We start from the raw sequence: 19,859 nt of genomic DNA, 5'->3' as shown, positions 1-19,859 counted from the left end.
GGCTTTATTTTCCTTTCAACTGGTCACAAAATGGAACGGAAATCTACTTTAAATGTTGTTATTGTTACCAAATGAAGTTTGCTCCCTATTCTTGAAAATGCAGAATCAAATGGTTTACTTGTTCCACATTCAGATCCATTTGTTTCCTTATATAAACCCCTGATAATTTTTCCCATGGACTCGAGGATCTTGGAATGACAGAAAGGTGTGTGCTGGTCAAACCCTACTTTCCCAGTAGCTTCAGAATGACCAAGGCAACCTGGAGGAGAGGCAGAAAGGTGAGTGTCCCCTGAAAACCATTCCCTTATCAATAGATATTACATCATTTCTGACTTTTCACCATTACTGCAATAAATACTGCATTGGTTTGCTAGGGCTGCCTTCACAAAGCGCCACAGACTGGGTGGCTAAACGGCAGAAACTCAGTGTCTTACAAGCTGTGGAAGCTGGAAGTTCGAGATCTGTGTGTGGGCAGGGCTGGTTCCTGAGGGCCGTGAGGGAGCGCAACTGGGCCGGGCCCCTCTCCTTGGCTGTAGACGGCTGTTCCTTCACATCATCTTCCCTCAGCGTGTCCATGCATGTCTAAATGTCCCCTTTTTATCAGGACACCAGTTATATTGGCTCAGGGCCCACCCTAATGACTTCATTTTAATTTGATCATCTCTATAAAGACCCTGTATTTCCCAATAAGGTCATATTATGAGGTCACAGGCGTTAGGGCTTCACCATGTTTTTTGGGGGTGGGGGACAGCATTCACCCTATAACAAATGTCACAAAAGAACAGGTAGTTCATGATTCCTTTATTTATTTAGGAGTTAAGGGGAAGGGCACAGGGGGCAGAGGAAAATTACCTACAGGGAAAGGATTGGGAAGGGTTTGCAGGGGCTGGGCTAGAAAGCAGTAACACTGATTCTATAGTTGAAAAGGAGTAGTGCACATTTGTAAGTACCTGGTGGGAGTTTTGTTATAAAACCTACCTTATGAATAAGTACAGTGGAATACTACTTAGTACATTCATACATGTTGCTACCATCTTGAGATTTTTATATATACAGTATATGATCTGTTTTTATAAATGTACAGCTTGAAAAAAAGAGATCCTTCTTATAATAGGTACAGCATTAAACACAAAACCAACATGGGCCAGCCACATTCCAACTGAAGACCCAGAGAAAGCAAGGCCAACAGCCCAGCCCCTGCTTAGCCTGGCAGCCTGATGGGTCCCGGCAAAGTGTAAACCAGCTGCCCTCTGCACCTGCGGGCTCAGCAGGCCACGCTGGCCCTTGGCCTTCGCATGGGAAGTGCCCGCTCATGTCAAGCCCGGCCTGCAAAGAGAGCAGGTCCTCCCTGAAGGAAAGTGGCAGGAGAGGAATGTGTGTGTCAGGTAAGGAAAAGAGGGAGGAAATAAATGTGCTCTTTGACTAAAGGCACTTGTCAGCGGCCGCCTACAGCCATTCCCTGGGCCTGGTGAGCGAGCGGGGTGCTGTTTTGATAGAGCCAACAAGGTCCAAGTGGACCTCGCCTGTCCTCTCACCAGGTTTAAATACAATAAATAAATCTTAGTGGGTGGTGGTTTTGCCCTCCTGGGCTCCTTATGAAGAGGCTACCTTTTAGGATCATTTATGCAGTGACACTCCCTGTCCCCAACCCAGCTTTTCAATGTCCTCCATGGGGAAGGTGCCAGAAAAACTCCAGGCCTTGGAGAAGGAAGCAATTGCTCGCTATGGATCAGAAGGAGAGCCCCCAAATGTCCCCTTCCCTGTCTGGAGCTCCTTTGCCTGTGCATTAGAGTCTCTGTGCGCCTCAGATCTTGGTCACATAGTTGTTGGGGAACAGGCCCTGCTTGCCTCGTAGTCGACCCGTCCACCAGCCAGAAGGATCTGCAGGAGACAGAGGAGGCGAAAGTGAGGGTGAGCAAGGCAGTTGTGCCTGGGCCAAACACACCCTGTCCTGTGGGCGCATCACAGGGCAAAGGTGGTTTGGCTCCTTCTACGTTCCTTTTCCTTCTTTATTTTCTTTTACATGAAAGAGTCTGTTGTAAAAAGGAGCCCTTCCCCCTCAGCAGACATAGCACTCGAGGCCCCGTTCTAGGAAGATCCTGCTCCTGCACCTTGAGGCTTTGCCTGACCGCCCCTCGGGGCCTAGGCCTGCCAGCCCCAGTGCGTGGTGGGGCCACGGGAGGCTGGTGGGTTGTGGTGGGATGGTCCTGTCCCCCCACCCCAACTTTTCCTCATGGGGGCTACTCCTCCACTGCACTGTTCCCGCTCCTTCCTCCAGTGCAGAATCTGCTCTGGGGAGAAACTGATGCCCAACGCTTCCCACGTTAATGCCAGACCCTCCACCAGTGAGAAGTATGTGCTAATGTTCTTCCAGACCCTCCTCTGTGATTTTAACTGTACACACACTCATCTTAAATAGCCATTCTGTATCTTACTATTCTGCATCTTGCTTTTCAATACTTAATCGCTATCATCTTTCCATGTTTGTATCTCATTTTTTAAAGGGCTGCACTGTATGCCATGATTTATAGAACCATTTCCTTACTGATTGGGAAAAAAATGTCCATTTTTCACTACTGATAGAATAAACTTTCACATATATATCTTTATGTCCATGTGCAAGTAGGTCTGTAGGATAGATTCCTGGGTCAAAGAATATAGCCCTTTTGGGGCGCCTGAGTGGCTCAGTTGGTTAAGTGGCCAATTTTGGCTCAGGTCATGATCTCGCGGCCCTTGAGTTAGAGCCCCACATCAGACTCTGTGCTGACAGTTCAGAGCACGGAGCCTGCTTTGGATTCTGTGTCTGCCCCTCCCCTGCTCGTACTCTGTCTCTCTCAAAAATAAACATTAAAAAAAAAAAAGTCCCTTCAAAGAATACAGACGTTTTATTTTGTAAGACAATATGATTCATTTTTGTAATAGGTAATATTCTTAGATGTACTTTCAAAAGTACAAAAGCATAAACAGTAACAACAGCCACCCAGATCCGTTCTTTTTAAAAATGCTTATTTTAAGAGAGAGAGGGAGAGAATCCCAAGCAGGCCCTGCTCTGTCAGCTGTCAGCACAGAGCCCTCCATGGGACTCAATCTCATGAACCATGAGCAGATCCCTTCTTTGAAGGCATGCAATATTATATATTTTTTATACTTTCAGAGATATTTCATGTATATAAAAGCAAGTATTTATAAAAATTACCCCTTTTGTACACAAACAATAGCAAACTACACATTCTGCACTGTTTTTAACCTTAATAATATATACTAAAGACCATTTCATATCAGTTTATAAAGAGTTTCCATATTCTCTTCCAATAGTTGCATGACTTACTATCATTTGCCACCTTCTCTGTTGGCCATTATTTAAAAAAAATTTCTTTTAACGTTTTCTCATTTTTTGAGAGACAGAGCGCAAGCAGGGGAGGAGCAGAGAGAGAGAGCAACACAGAGTCCAAAGCAGGCTCCAGGCTCTGAGCTGTCAGCACAGAGCCCGACGCAAGGCTTGAACCCATGGATGCAAGATCATGACCTGAAGATGTACACTAAACTGACTGAGCCACCCAGGTGCCACTGGTCCCTACTTTTTTTTTTTTTTTAATGTTTACTTATTTTGAGAGAGAGAGTTGAGTGAGGAGAGGCAGAGAGAGAGGGAGACAGAATCCCAAGTAGGGCCCTGTGCTAATAGCATGGGGTTTGATCTCACAAACTGTGAGATCATGACCTAAGCTGAAATCAAAAGTCAGATGCTTAACTGACTGAGCCACTCAGGCTCCCGGGTGTTTATCTACTTAATTAGGAATTCTTTATATATTAGTGGATTTGTCATATGGGTTACAAATATCCCCCCCTCCCATTTTTAACTAACTTTTTATATTTTAATATTTAAGTAGTTGAAGCAAATGATATTTTTACAGCTTGATTTTCTATCACTTTTATAAATATTTCCCACACTGATATTAAAAAAGAAAATTCTCCCATACTTCTAGGACTTCTGTTTATACATTTAAATATTTAAATATTTTTATACATTTAAATATTTATTTATTTAGGATTTATCTTGATGGAAGTGGTTAAATGTAAATTCAAAGTAATTATATTGACATGGGGTTTTAAAATTTTGATAAATAAGTGTTAAATTTCCTTCCCAAGTCTATTCTAGCTGTAAGCTATGAAAGAAGGTAGCTTTCACCCTGACTTACCACAGATACTATAGTCCAAACTATTTGCAATGACCAAATCCAGAAAGTTCTTAAAACTTAAAGGCTCATGTAATTCATTTGATGGCAAAACCTGACCTGAACTGAGTTTGTTTATGATGTCTCTTCCGACAGAGGGTGAATGCTCAAATGTTGCACAGCAGAGATGCTGAGTTTGACCCTGGCTGTTGCCCTGGGACCACCAAGTGTTCTAATAGGTGGTAATATCTCCTATACACACACACCATTATCGACTTTCTAACCGTCTCTGGTTTCTAAAACTCAGAACTTAAGGATTTGGAAAAGGGAGTGTGACCTGCATCTTATTTCAATCTTCTGCTGGTGTCACGGGTCGAGTTGTTAGCTCTCCTTCACTAATGGGTAAAGGGTAGGGAACCTCTCCATTCACGGTCTCAGGAGCCTCTGTCCACTTTTGGACTGGACTGTGTCTTTTTATTCATGTGGGGGAGCTATTTAGAGGTGTAAAATGTTTTTTCCTAGCCTGTTTTCTATAATTTAACTTTGTGCTGGTGCAATTCACTATACAGAAGATTTTAATTTAGCTTTTTTATGAGGTTTAAATCCTCTATGGTTTTTGGGTTTGATGTTCTCCATCGGAAGACTTTTCACCCCCAAAGATTAATGTAATATTCTAGGTTTCCTTCTAAGATTTTTATAATTTAGATATTTAATTAGTCTGATATTTTGTGTATGAGGTAGAGCTTGAACTTTATTTTCTTATCAAAATGGAAAGTAATGCCTATCCTTTCCCCTGGTTTCAAATGCTACATTTATCATATATTAAATATCTGTATACACATGGCTATATTTCTGGATTCTATTCTGTCTCATCTATATGTCTATTCCTGCACTCACACCACACTGCATAAATGAGAGTGATAATTTATAGCATTTTTTTGAGAACTTCTAGGACCCTACACTTGACACAAATATGTATTTGTTTTGATTATACCCAAAATACATGGTATTTCTAGAAAAATCTGAAATATTGAGAACTGAAAAGAAATAAAAATTCAACATTTAAGGAGACCACTTGATATCTTATATATATTATATATAACATATACATACGTGCATATAGTCATCTATTTTCCATTCTTACAAAAATGAGACTACAGTCTGTATAACCTTTTTGCCTTTTCTCATGAACATTTTTCCATTTCAGTAAATATAGTATTGCATCATTATCTTTAATAAAAATGTTTGTCATTGAAGTTCACTAAATGGATATAGCAAAGCTTATTTACCCAATCTTTGTTACTGGGTAATTGGTCATTTCCAGTATTTTTGCTGAACAAAGCTGGTGATAAAAATTCTATTTGTGTTTAGTAAGCATTTATTTCAGCCCTTAATTCTACTCCGACACTTTGGAGGAAGGATACTAAATGGCTAAAATATTAAAATCTATAGCAAGCTAGATGGCTATCTAGTTTCATGATAGATCAAACTATTTGATGAGATCAAAATAATGTCCAGAGGTCTTTTAGAAGGAGGTCAGTCCAGGGACCTAGAAGTCTCCTATGAGTTCATGTGATCAAGGAGTTTGATAATAACCCCCTTCCTGGAACTGTGTGTCCTGGCCACCTCTTCCCGAAGGCTAGTCTTAGCAAGGCCCGTTTCACTCAGTTTGTCCTTGCTCTGTTCGTAATGGCTTCCACACTGTACACAAGTCCTCCTCAGCCTGACATTCAGGGTCCTCCACTACCAGGCCACTCCTGGCTTCCTCTTGTCTCCTGGGAGATCTTGCACCGTGGTTGAGCGTTGGCTTACTTTCGTAAAGTGACCTGCTCTTTCTGCCCTCCATGGCTTCTCTGTCCCATTCCTCACAAATGCCATTTCCTTCATGGTGTTTTTGAATATCCTAAGTCAGGAGTTCTCGTTTTAAAAGTACTTCCATAAGCACTAATGTTTGGTCATATGTATATCACATTCTAACTTCTCTACCAAATTAATAAGGCATTCAGCCAAGCTCACAGCCTTTTTTTTTTTTTTTTTCCCCCGAGAGAGAGAGAGAGATTGGGAGAGGGAGAGAAAGAGAAAATTAAGCAGACTCCATGCTCAGCATGGAGCCCAACACAGGGCTCGATCTTGCAACCTTGAGATCATGACCTGAGCTGAAAGCGAGAGTTGGAAGCTTAACCGAATGAGCCCCCCAGACACCCCCAGACTACTTTTATAACAGATATTACAGGTTGTCTCCCTGGCTTCCATCTACCATCATTATGGGGAGGCCATTATGAAGTTTGGGTGGGATAGTCTTAACAACCATTTCCAAAGAAGTCCCTGCCACACCTAACTTACCACGGGTACAGCCTTTGCCTTGCTAGAGATTCAGGGACGGGCACATGAGCAACTGGGTCTAATGAGAGTAAAATCTAGGACTTTTGTCCAATAGCTAAGAGAAGTTTCAGGGATAAAGCAGATTTCAGACAGAATATGATCTGTTTGCATGGCAACCATTTCATTGCCATGACGGAAAACAGCCTAAGAAGGGAGCAAATATAAAGAAAGCAGAGCTGATAGATCGATCGATAGATAGCTGGAGCCCTGATCAAACTGAGCATGAAGCCCTAGCCTATCGCTCCAAGTTTCAGTTAGAGGAACCTATAAATTCCCTTCATGTTTAAACTAGTTTTTATGGCAATGACACTGAATGTTCTTTAGGACGCTGTCTCAGCCAGCCATGCACTTACCTTCTTTGATGATATCGATAATGTCATTGGCATTGAAGCTGAGTTCATCTGTGTCCTGAGCATCGTAGGCATACAGAGCCTTGCACTGTGGCACCTGAGGCTTAGGCTTGGGCTGGGGCTTGGGTCTGCCCCCTGCTGGGGGAGGCCGACTGGTCGTTTGTCTCCGGACACTGTGGAGAGAGTGGAGGCAGGTAAGAGAAGGGACCTAACAGGAGGCAGCACCATATGGTGGTCTGGAGCAAGGGGCCAGCACTAGCCTGCTCAAGTTCAAATCCAGCTCTGTCCTTATAAGATACGCCACTCCGTAAACTTTCTCTGAAATTAAAAATGCACCCCCCCCCCAACTTCAGAAACAGAACTTTTCACCAGTGCCATAGAAGCATGTGGTGTTTCTCAACAGCAGTCCTTCCCAGAATCAACCACCACCCTACATTTTGTATTAATAACTGCTTTTCTTTGTGGTTTTACCACACACATAAGTATCCCCAAACAGTACACGTAGTCTGCCTGTTTTTTTTAACTGTATAAAAGGAATCATGTTCTATCACTCACTCCATTTTCGAGATGTACCCTGGTGATGCATGAATGTAGTGGCCATGCATTCTAATGGCCTTATACTCTTCCATTGCATGACTATGTCACAATTTACTTATCGACTGCACTGTTGATAGTTGTTTGGGATGATTCCAGTTTCTACTATTGCAAAAAAAAAAAAAAAAAAAAAATGCTGCTTTGAGTTTTTTTTTTTTTTTTTTTTTTTTTGAGAGAGGGTGTAAGTGAGCGAGGGGCAGAGAGACAGAATTCCACAAGGGGCAGAGAGAGAGAGAGAGAGAAGTCAGGCTCACCCGAAGTGGGGCTCAAACTCACAAACTGAGACTGTGACCTGAGCTGAAGTCAGATGCTGAACTGACTGAGCCACCCAGGTGCCCTCTGCTTTGAATATTCTGGTGCAAGAATTTAACCAGAGCAATTTCTCAACCTCAGTACAACTAACCTCTGGGGCCAGATAATTCTCTGTTGTGGGGCTGTCCTATGGACCACAGGTGGTTAGCAGCATCCCTGGACTCTAGCCATTGGGTGCCAGTAGCATCCCCCCCCCACCCCATGGTGATGATCAAAAACAGCTCTAGCACTAGAATCCTAATCTGAATCTTCTAGCTTTAAATGTACTCTTTGTATACACTGTATTGCCTCCAGTCTCCATGCATACATTGTCTCAAAGGCATAGAGCTATAGCTTGTGAGATCTTTAAACTTATATCCGAAACAAGTATCTGTTAAATATGTTCATAAAAAGCATTTAGAGAGAAAAAAAAAAAGGAATACAAGCTGGTGCAACCACACTGGAAAACAGTATGGAGGTTCCCCCAAAAACTAAAAATAGAACTAACCTACCACCCAGCAACTGCACTACTAGGTATTTATCCAAGGGATACAGGTGTGTTTCGAAGGGACACATGCACCCCAATGTTTATAGCAGCACTATCCACAATAGCCAAAGTATGGAAAGAGCCCAAATGTCCATTGACGGATGAATGGATAAAGATGTGGTGTACACACACACACACACACACACACACACACTGGAGTATTACTTGGCAATCAAAAAGAATGAAATCTTGCCATTTGCAACTATGTGGATGGAACTGGAGGGTATTATGCTAAGTGAAATTAGAGAAAGACAAATATCATGACTTCACTCATATGAGGACTTTAAGAGAACAGATGAATATAAGGGAAGGGAAACTAATATAAAAACAGGGAGGGGACAAAAGAGAAGAGACATAAATATGGAGAACAAACTGGGGTTACTGGAGGGGTTGTGGGAGGGAGGATGGGCTAAATGGGTAAGGGGCACTAAGGAATCCACTCCTGACATCATTGTTGCACTATATGCTAACTAATTTGGATGTAAATTAAAAAAAGAAAATTAAAAAAAAAAGAAAAAAGGGACGAAGAAAACATTTTCATCAAGGACAAACCAGGTTAAGCCTACATCATTTGCTTACAAAACAAACAAGTTGGAAACAGGAAGAAATAGAAAATTTGAACAGACCCATAACCAGAAAAAGAAATTGAATTAGTAATCACAAATCTCCCAAAAATCAAAAGTCCAGGGCCAGATGGCTTTCCAGGTGAATTCTACCAAACATTTATTTATTTTTTTTTTTCAACGTTTATTTATTTTTAGGACAGAGAGAGACAGAGCATGAACGGGGGAGGGGCAGAGAGAGAGGGAGACACAGAATCGGAAACAGGCTCCAGGCTCTGAGCCATCAGCCCAGAGCCTGACGCGGGGCTCAAACTCACGGACCGTGAGATCGTGACCTGGCTGAAGTCAGATGCTTAACCGACTGCGCCACCCAGGCGCCCCTCTACCAAACATTTAAAGAGTTCACACCTATTCTCTTGAAGCTGTTCCAAAAAATAGAAATGGAAGGAAAACTTCCAAACTCTTTCTATGAAGCCATCATTACCTTGATTCCAAAACCAGACAAACACCACACTTAAAAGGAGAACTATAGACCAATCTCCTTGATAAACATGGATGCAAAAATCCTCAACAAGATACTAACCAAACGGATCCAACAATACATTAAAAAAATCATTCACCACAACCAAGTGGGATTTATACCTGGGATCCAGGGCTGGTTCAATATCTGCAAAACAATCAATGTGATTCATCATATCAATAAAGGAAAGGACAAAAACCAAATGATACTCTCAGCAGATGCAGAGAAAGCATTTGACAAAATACAGCCTCCTTTCCTGATTAAAAAAAAAAAAAAAAAAAAACCCTCAAGAAGGTAAGGATAGAAGGATTATACCTCAAGATCATAAAAGCCATATAACCAAAGAGGTGAAAAACCTATACACTGAAAACTATAGAAAGCTTATGAGAGAAATTGAAGAAGACATACAAAAAAAGTGGGAAAATATTCCATGCTCCTGGATAGGAAGAACAAATATTGTTAAAATGCTAATACTATCCAAAGCAATCTACATATTCAGTGCAATACCTATCAAAATAACACCAGCATTCTTTACATAGCTAGAACAAACAATTCTAAAATTTGTATGGAACCAGAAAAGACCTCGAATAGCCAAAGCAATCTTCAAAAAGAAACCCGAAGCTGGAGGTATCACAATCCCAGACCTCACGATGTATTACAAAGCTGTAATCGTCAAGACAGTATGGTACTGGCACAAAAACAGACACTCAGATCAATGGAACAGAATAGAGAACCCACCAATGTATGACCAACTAATCTTTGACAAAGCAGGAAAGAATATCCAATGGAATAAAGACAGTCTCTTCAGCAAGTGGTGCTGGAAAACTGGACAGCGACATGCAGAAAAATGAACCTGTACCACTTTCTTACACCTTACACAAAAATACACTCAAAATGGATGAAAGACCTAAACGTAAGACAGGAAGCCATCAAAATCCTCGAGGAGAAAGCAGGCAAAAACCTCTTTGACCTCAGCCACAGCAACTTCTTACTCAACACGTCTCTGGAGGCAAGGGAAACAGAAGCAAAAATGAACTATGGGGACCTCATCAAAATAAAAAGCTTCTGCACAGTGAAGGAAACAATCATCAAAACTAAAAGCCAACCGATGGAATGGGAGAAGATATTTGCAAATGACATATCAGATAAAGGGTTAGTATCCAAAATCTATAGAGAATTTATCAAACTCAACACCCAAAAAACAAATAATCCAGTGACAAAATGGGCAAAAGACACAAATAGACATTTCTCCAAGAAGACATCCAGATGGCGAACAGACCCAAGAAAAAAATGCTCAACATCACTCATCATCATGGAAATACAAATCAAAACCAGAATGAGATACTACCTTACACCTGTCAGAATGGCTAACATTAACAACTCAGGTGACACCAGATGTTGGCGAGGATGCAGAGAAAGAGGATCTGTTTTGCACTGCTGGTGGGAATGCAAACTGGTGCAGCCACTCTGGAAAATAGTATGAAGTTTCCTCAAAAAACTAAAAATAGAACTACCGTATGACCCAGCAATTGCACTAGTAGGTATTTATCCCAGGGATACAGGTGTGCTGTTTTGAAGGCGCACATGCATCCCCATGTTTATAGCAGCACTATCAACAATAGCCAAAGTACGGAAAGAGCCCAAATGTCCATCGATGGATGAATGGATAAAAAAGATGTGTATATATACAATGGAGGATTACTCAGCAATCAAAAAGAATGAAATCTTGCCATTTGCAAGTATGTGGATGGAACTCGCGGGTATTATGCTAAGCGAAATTAGAGAAAGACAAATATATGACTACACTCATGAGGATTTTAAGATACAAAACAGATGAACATAAGGGAAGGGAAGCAAAAATAAAAACAGGGAGGGGGACAAAACATAAGAGACTCAAATATAGAGAACAGAGGGTTACTGGAGGGGTTGTGGGATGGGGGGATGGGCTAAATTGGTAAGGGGCATTAAGGAATCTACTCCTGAAATCATTATTGCACTATATGCTAAGTTGGATGTAAATTAAAAAACAATTAAAGGGGGGAAAGAAAGTTACGTTTAAGGTTTCTTTTCAGAGGAATTGGGTGGCACTCCACTTGGTGGCTGTTGACACCTGTGGAAGGAAGAAGGAAAAGGGAGGGTCTTCCCCTGGGCCTGCGTCCTGGAAGGGAAAGCACACCCAGTTTTGATCTGTGATCTCAGGAGGCCAGAGCTGCTCTGTCTTTGCTGCGGCCCCATGACAGTAGATGGGTGCTGATGAGCGAGTTAGATCTGGTGGGGAGGGGGCACTGGCTGCCACCTGGGGGGGGGGGTAGGACTGTTCCTGTCAGGGTGGGATTTCGGGGGCTCCCTGTGTGGGAGGGAGCAAACCCTAAGGTTACTCAGGCTCCATTCTTTTTAGGTCAACCCCCATCCCTATCTTCCCACCTACCACCAAGCACTTTTCTTTTATCCTGGAGGAAAAGCATCTTATAGATGATTAGCCTGACATAATTTCCTCCCTAGTCCACTGGAAATCCCCATTCCCTCCTGGAGAAGTGCTTGCCTCTCTGAAAGCTGGCCAGGCAAGCAGGCTCTTAATTAAGCAACCTATATATTAGGGATGTGTCAGCATTTGGTTAATAAGAGCCATTAGCCTGCATACCAGAAGTCATCTGATTTCCCAGCAATAAGGAAGGGGGAGTGGAGGAGGGTGTGCATTAGAATACCCTGGGAGGGAGAGAAGCCACCAGCCTGGCAGTTGCAGGGCACAAGATTGGAACATTGCACACACACACACACACACACACACACTCTCTCTCTCTCTCCCCCCCCCCCCCCCCCCGATATAGAAGGAGAAGACTCAGACTCTCTTATGTCCAGGGAGGAAACCTACAAACATTAGTTAGTGCAGGTTGATAAGGCCTCTGGGCCCAAGAGTACTGGGACTTGGGTGTCGCCCCTGGGAAAAGGGGGCCGGGGGGCCTCTTAGTGGGGAGACAGAGCTGGATGATGCTCTGAAATGTAGGACTATCCTCCCTGCAGCAGTCTTGGGAGTCACCTCCTGGCTCCTCTGCCCATCGCCTCCAGCTCTGACCCAGCCCTGGCACTTCCTCCTCCTCCGTGTCCGGTTGTTTCCTTTCTGGGCTCCCTGAATATCCCCCAACTCAGTGTCTATTAGTTCACTTCACCCTCCACAAAAAATACTAACAGTTTCTCCTTGCTCTTGGGAAATGGACCAAAACCCTTCATGAGGCCTACAAAGTCCCTGCCAGGTGTGGTCCCCAATGGTTCCCAGCCTCATGTCCTGCCACAGGCCACGCTGCTGTCTTCCTACCTTTAGGAGCCCTGACTGGCGTTAGGACACTGAATTCACATATTCCTAGCTTACATCATCTTTACTGGTAAAGACCATGCTTTCCCCCTAAGATCAGGAACAAAACAGGGAGGTCAGCTCTCACCACGTGTTCAGTACTGCACTAGAAGCTCTAGCAAGAACGATCAGTCAAGAAAAATAAAAGGCGTTCACACTGGAAACAAGTGAAAAGACCTCTATGTGCAGATGAGATGATCTTGCATATAGAAAATCCTAAGGAATGCACTGCACTAAAAAACTAGGAGAACCAATAAACACGTTCAGCAAGATTAGAGAACACAAGACGGAGAAAACAATTCCATTTATAATACATGCCATTTAACCAATTTAACAAAAGGATTCTATTTTTACGAAATATCCAGAAAAGGTTAATCTATAATGACAGAAAGCAGATTAGTGGTTGCCTGGGGCTGAGGCCGGGGGTTGGAGGCAGTGACTGCTAATGGGAAGGAGGTGTCTTTTGGGGATGATGAAAATTCGATAATTAGATTCTAATGGGGGCACCTGGCTGGCTCAGTTGGTAGAGCATGTGACTCCTGATCTCGGTGTTATGAGTTTGAGCCCCACACTGGGTACAGGGATTACTTAAATAAAATTAAAAAAAAAAAACAAAACAAAAAAAACCCCAAAACTCCAACAGTTGAATGGTACTTTAAAAAGGTTGATTTAATGGTACAGAAATTGTATCTCAAAACAATCTGCTTTAAAAAAAAAAAAAAAGTAACTTACACAGACCCCTTTTGGCTCAGCACCACACTGCTGACACCCAGAGTGACCTCAGCCACTCTGAGACGGCAGACACCAGGTGTCCCAGAACCGGGGCAGGCTGGAGAAGGAGATGGAGGTAGGGAGGACTGTTGAAACACCCATTTGAACACAGCCACTGCGTGGTATTTGGTCCCAAGGCATCAGAGGATAAACCGAAGGAAACCCAATCAAGGTAAAACCTCAAGGATTACTGGCGGATTTGGGTTCCCCTGTAGGCCCTTGACAACAGTTGGCTTGATCGTCCCAGGCCCCAGACAGCGGCTCCCACGCTTTACCAACGTAAAACCATCTGGTTATTTACTACTTGGCTAAACGGGGTTCACTGTGCTTCCCAGGTGGGAGCATAAAGAGTCCAGGCAGCTTTGAGATGGGGCATTGTTTGCTGCGGAACAAGAGTGTGGACTGGAAGACTGTGTTTGATGGGGAATAGATGTGGAGGTTGGGAATAGCTCTGCGTTTTGCATTAAGGAAGTGTCTGTTTAAAGTTTATTTATATTGAGAGGGAGAGAGTGTGGCTAAGGGAGGGGCAGAGGGACAGGGAGATGGAGAATTCCAAGTAGGCCTCACACCATCAGCACAGAGCCCCAGGCAGGGCTCAAACTCACAAACCGTGAGATCGTGAGCTGAGCTGAAATCAAGAGTCGGACGCTTAACTGATGGAGTCACTGAGGCACCCCCAGGGAAGTGTCTGTTTAGACAATGAACCCTAAGGTCACTATGGTCTGGCTCTTTCCTGTTTAAATGTCCTCTGTGACCAGGACGGAGTACAACTCTTCCAGCAGGGCAGCCAGTGACAGCAAAATCTTCCTGGCCGGTTCCTGCTGCCTCATTCTCACATCTGAGCATGGTTTCACTCTTGTGAGTGTGGGCAGAAGGGACGTCGTCTGGGAACCCCTGCCTATAGCTGTATGAAATATAAACTCGCCTGGGCTGTGGCTGTGCTGGGCAAGGCACTGTGCTAGGCATTTTCACAGACGTGGCCTCATTTAATTTCACAACACTCCCGTGAAATGACCACTGTAGGTTCCTGGGACTTCCTGCCGGTCTCATCCCTAGACGTCACAATAACAGACGCATAAGGCTCCCAGAGCTCCAGCCACACAGACCTTTGAAACCAACTTGCCAAGGACCTACATGGGAACCCAAATCCCCCAGTAATCCTTGAGGTCCCTTGGTCTGATGTCCCCTCGGCCCACCCCTGTCCTAAGCGGCACTGCTAATTCCTGCTCAGCCTTCAGATCTCATTTCAAACCCCCCACCACATCCTGGGAAGCTCACACCTGCTCAGAGCAGGGGGTCCATCTGGCAGTCCAGGGACCTATGTCACCATTCAGCTGACTCCCTCTTAGGACCAGCTGACTCCCTCTTAGGACCTGCCCCATGGGGGCAGGGACTGGGCCTCTTCATGCTCACCACTCTAGCCCCCGGACCTGGCACCAGGCCCGGGAACACTGCGTGGCCTCAGTCTGCACATTCTCATGGAGTGACCGTGTGCAGGAGTAGGAGGGACACTGCACTGGCTGAAGAGTCAGTGCGCCGGGTGTGAGGCCCAGTTTGGCCACTGGCGGGCATGTGGCTTGGGGATGTCGCTTCACCTCTTTAAGGATCAGCGTCTTCATCTGTAAAAAAGGGAGATTCAGGCAATGGTCCAGGTTCTTTTTCTAATTCTTAGAATGCTTTCTAGAGCGCTCTCAACAAAATCTCTACGGTCAGAGGTACCATGGTACACAGGAAGACTGTGCCGATGAAGAGACTGCTGCCTCCACATTTCACCACATTGCAGACCCAGAAACCATCGCAGAAAGCAGTTGGGAGGGACAGCCATTTTCCTAGCTCTATCTTAGACCGATGCAGCCTTAAACCCACACAATCTCTTTTGCATCACTAGGTGGCGATCCTGTGTAATCAATAATGGGGAGAGATCATGACTAGGAGCTGCCAGAAATTGATTAATGAGGCCTTTTAGGTGCCTGGAGCCTCCACTTGCGGCCAAGGGGTGGTTGGTCAATGCAGTGAAGGAGGGATTCAGACTTGCTCACACAGCAAACACGACCCTCCCGCTCAGGCGGCTGGCACTGGCTCGTCCAGCCCAGGAGAGAGGGTTGTTAGGCCATCGGGAATTCTGTGAGTCGTTAAACAACGGCCACTGTTAAAGATTAAACGGAACACACTTACAAGTAACGAAATTAAAAGCACAAGCAAAAACTACTCATCACTCAACCCTTCCTAATTATTTTGCTACATTTCATTTCCGTCTCTGCACTCGAGGTTAAAAACGTCTGGTTGCTTAAGTCTGGTGGGAACACTCGGTAACGGTGTGTGGCTGCACATCTCTTCCCAAGCCTGAGGCCGGTGTGATCATGCCGGTAGCCTGGCACTGGCCATGGCGAGTAGAAACTGGCAAACTGAGCACAACTCAGGCCCTTTGGTGTGTGGACAGCCAGTTGTTCAGCAGCACACTGCTGTCCTCACACTGTTGTGCTCCGCCTGGATGTGTTCTGTAACACACATGCGGGACTTAGATAATTTTGGCACGTGACATTTGCACGCCTACTAAGTGTTACATGATTGAAAACTGTGTTAGAAAAACAATCATTTCATTGGGCTAAAGGGGGTTGGAGCAAGAATTTCAGACTCACAGCAACGGTTCTTTTTCTTGTTGCCATTTCAATAATAAGTGTTCATGTTATACATATTAACACGTAGTTGGAAGCTGCCATGTCACTGAGCAAACTGTCTCCTTCTAGGTAACTTCTGCACAATGTAATCCAGTTTTCCTGTTACTGCTTGGCCCGTCATTTTGGGAGAATTTGTACACACTTCCCACTTGAGCATATCTCTCCCCCAGTAAAAAGACAAACACAGGAAGAACCTGAGTTACAGCCGCCTGTTTTTTTTTTTTTTTTTTTTTAATTTTTTTTAACGTTTATTTATTTTTGAGACAGAGAGAGACAGAGCATGAACGGGGGAGGGGCAGAGAGAGAGGGAGACACAGAATCGGAAACAGGCTCCAGGCTCCGAGCCATCAGCCCAGAGCCTGACGCGGGGCTCGAACTCACGGACCGTGAGATCGTGACCTGGCTGAAGTCGGACGCTTAACCGACTGCGCCACCCAGGCGCCCCAACAGCCGCCTGTTTTTACAGCAGGTCGTTTTCTGAGTTGGGCATCAGACCTCCGATGCCATCACATTATAACCCACACCACGAGGTTTCCCAAGTCATCAAGCGCCTTCCATCCAGGCTGCTTGGAAAAACCACGCTGCTGGAGAAGTCCTGTCTTAGTGACTGAGGAAGACCTTTGCTCTGAGACCTCAGGATAACGACTGACACTTGAACCCTCACGGACAACTGCTCGATCTCACAAGATGCCGAAAGCCCATGAGAAAGTAAAACCCCAAATGACGTCAATGGTGACAAGGCTCCCTAAAGTGAGTGTTCATGCATTTGCTCTTTCCTAGTAACGTCTGTCACTTTCCATGGGATGTTAGCTGTTACGGTGACTGGAGCAGAGGATGTTCGACTAGAAAAAGATGGAGTCATAGTATAGCTGGAGAAGAGGTTGTGGACTTTTTTACACGGTCCAAATGCAAGAGCGTCTGTTGCAAGGTTTTCCTCACGGCTGCTTTGCTGTTGCTCTGCACCCACAGCGAGCGGCAGAGCTCTTCCATACGTGTGTGAAGGGGAAGGTGTCTCCCTCACTGGTCCCCTTGTCTGGCTTTCCTAGGCCACCTATTTCCCCTGTTAAAGCTGCAATGCCTGAAGCTTAGACCCTCAAGGGGTCCAGAGATTTGAGTTCTTGAGACTAAAGCTGCCTTTTGATCCTAGGAGAATATTAATATTATCCAGGGTGCCTGGGTGGCTCAGTCGGTTAGGTGTCTGACTCTTGGTTTTGGCTCAGGTCATGATCTCACGGTGTTTGAGTTCAAGCCCCAATTCTGGTTTTGTGCTGACAGCGCACAGCCTGCTTGGGATTTGGGACGCTCTCTCCCTCTCTCTCTGCCCCTCCCTTATATGTACACATGCATACATGTGTCCTCTCTCTCAAAACACATAAACTTTAAAAAAAGAATATTAACATTTCCCTCTAAGACCGAAGGACATGAGTAACAGTAGTAAAACCAATACAGATAAACTTTCAGGTTGCATCATGCTTGTGGTTTACAAAGCCCTTATTTCATCAAGAAACCCCGAGGAGTGGGCTTTAACGTTATATTATTATCGCTATTGTACAGTTGAGGACACCAAGGTGTAGAAAGATTAGGTGCCAAACATGAGGAAGCACAGCTGGTAATTGTCCAGCGTGTGGCACAGAAAAGGCATGTGGCTCAATAAATATTTGAGGAACGAATCAATGAAGGAATGAACAAATGAAATGGGACCAACACCCGGTTCCTGCAACTGTGACCCCTGTGCTCTCTGCCCACCACCAGGCCACCTTCTGTGAACGTTTCAGAGCTCCCACACCTCTGGGGCAGCTGGGTGTAGCTAGTCTATGCCAGGGGGAGCTGGGATTGAGCTTTCTAAGATCACTGCTTTGTTCTGCAGATGTGAGATTTATGTCTTGAAATTCCAAGAAGGAAAATAATGGCATTTTATTTCATTGGCTATTTGAAATATGCTGTATTCCAAAAGGTTGAATCTATAAACATTACTGGAAATGTGGGAATGGATGCCAGGAATTCCTAAGCCTCATGTCTGCCTCGGCCAGGATACGGCTGCTGCTCCTGTAGATTATGGGTTGAGAAATATTGCTATTGGACATTTGTTGGAAATTTTAAGCCCCCTGAAAATATGACTCCATTAGGAGAATCCTGTCAAGAGACATACAGGCAGCATTTGAATTTTTCTATCGATCCCTCCCCCTTTGTGGCATGGCAAGAAGCCCAACCACTGAGCACTTTTAATATTTTTCTATTTCTCCTACTTCTAGTTGGATTAATCTCTGGAGTATCTTGAAATTTCCTGAAGTTGCCTTCCCATGAAATGGACCATAGGATTAAAGAGGCCAACAGAAAAGATATTTCCAGTCTGGGTTTTAATGCTTCCAGTGATGAAATGGAGTCAGATTATGTACGTCTCAACTATAAGAGGGATAACCAAAAGCACACGTGACTGGCAAATCAAGTGTTCCTATGAAATCAGAGCAAAGGCTGATGAATGAAATGTTTGTATGATTCTTGCTTAACCTGTTCTCTTTCTGGATTCTCAGGAAAGACCTTGAACCTGATTCAGACATTTCAAAAGGTATGCTAAGAGACTGCAGGGTAACGATTCCCTCTACATCTTTCCTAGTTTCCCTGGACAATAACAACGAGGACGACAGTAAGAATAGCTACCATGTCCCAAACGTGGCGAGCCAAGGGTAAAGGATCCAGTTGGGATGGTAATTAATTTAGCAAAGGCTTCATGCTCTCTCCAAAAAAACCTGGCTGAACCTAAAATAAACTGACAAAGACTTTCCTGAATTAACTTGAGGTGCTAATTATACCATTTGATTTTATCCACATTACATGATCCAAAAGAAATGATTGCTTATGCTAAATACGTCTATAAAGAAAAGTGCATTGGGGGTGGGAGAGGGAAAGGAAAGATAAGCCCAAGAGTACGAAAGCCCGAGGAGCAAAAGACCGCGGAAACCTTGCCTTTATAGATTGGCACCTTCAAGGTCGCTGTTTGGAACTGTAACATTTTACAGGAATTTTTGTGTTTATGGAAAGGCTTAAGTTTGGGATCCCAAAGTCTGCTGTTTGCTTCAACAACCTGCTGTGAAATGAAGGCAACTCATGTTTTCTTGGCGAAGAGGAGCTATTAAATGCAGGTGACCCCGAGGCTTCTGAAATGTCTAAGACATGCCGAAGGTCACTGGCCACATTAGAAATGATTTTAATTTTCACTTGATGTGTTTCAGAAAATAAATATGAAGAAAAAGTTCAGACCTTTGACCAGAGTACGATTTTCTAAGGAATGTTTGCACTACAGCAGATTTAAGTGTACAAGGAGGAGGGTAGAAGGGATTCTTGCAGCTCCTGGACTCAGTGTGCCTACTAAGAGTACAGACAACAGAAGGTCAGGAAAATCTTACTGCCTGGTAGCCAGCTGTGAAGGTGCCCTCTCTGTCCAGCCTCATAGCCATCACCACGCCACATTATGTACGCCTGATCTTTAGACCTAGAGGTGGCAAAGGGTGCGCTAAGACTTAAATAGGGAGCCACGCAGCTGAGGGCTGGAAGGGAGCAGCCTCAGTTAAGACGCTATGTTCCTAAATTGCCTGCCTTTGGCTGACAGATGCTAGCAGTTGGCTGGTGTGCAAGTCTGTAACT

The 19,859-nt window shown here is 44.2% G+C and overlaps 1 protein-coding gene across 1 annotated transcript in view; it reads right to left on the bottom strand.

The window, feature by feature from the left end:
* Nucleotides 1-786: 786 nt before the first annotated feature.
* Nucleotides 787-19,859, bottom strand: part of MYO1E (myosin IE) — a 215,583-nt gene continuing 196,510 nt past the window's right edge. The window contains exons 27-28 of the mRNA XM_045449577.1: nucleotides 6,908-7,077; nucleotides 787-1,881 (exon numbers count right to left, since the gene is read on the bottom strand). Coding sequence (XP_045305533.1) covers nucleotides 1,805-1,881; nucleotides 6,908-7,077 — 247 coding nt within the window. The 3' untranslated portion in view covers nucleotides 787-1,804. The remainder of the gene's footprint in view (nucleotides 1,882-6,907; nucleotides 7,078-19,859) is intronic.

This window comes from Leopardus geoffroyi, chromosome B3, assembly GCF_018350155.1.
Source record: "Leopardus geoffroyi isolate Oge1 chromosome B3, O.geoffroyi_Oge1_pat1.0, whole genome shotgun sequence".
In the NCBI taxonomy this organism is placed as follows: Eukaryota; Metazoa; Chordata; class Mammalia; order Carnivora; family Felidae; genus Leopardus; species Leopardus geoffroyi.
The sequence above is the reverse complement of the archived record's forward strand: the minus strand, read 5'-3'. Positions and strand labels throughout refer to the sequence as shown.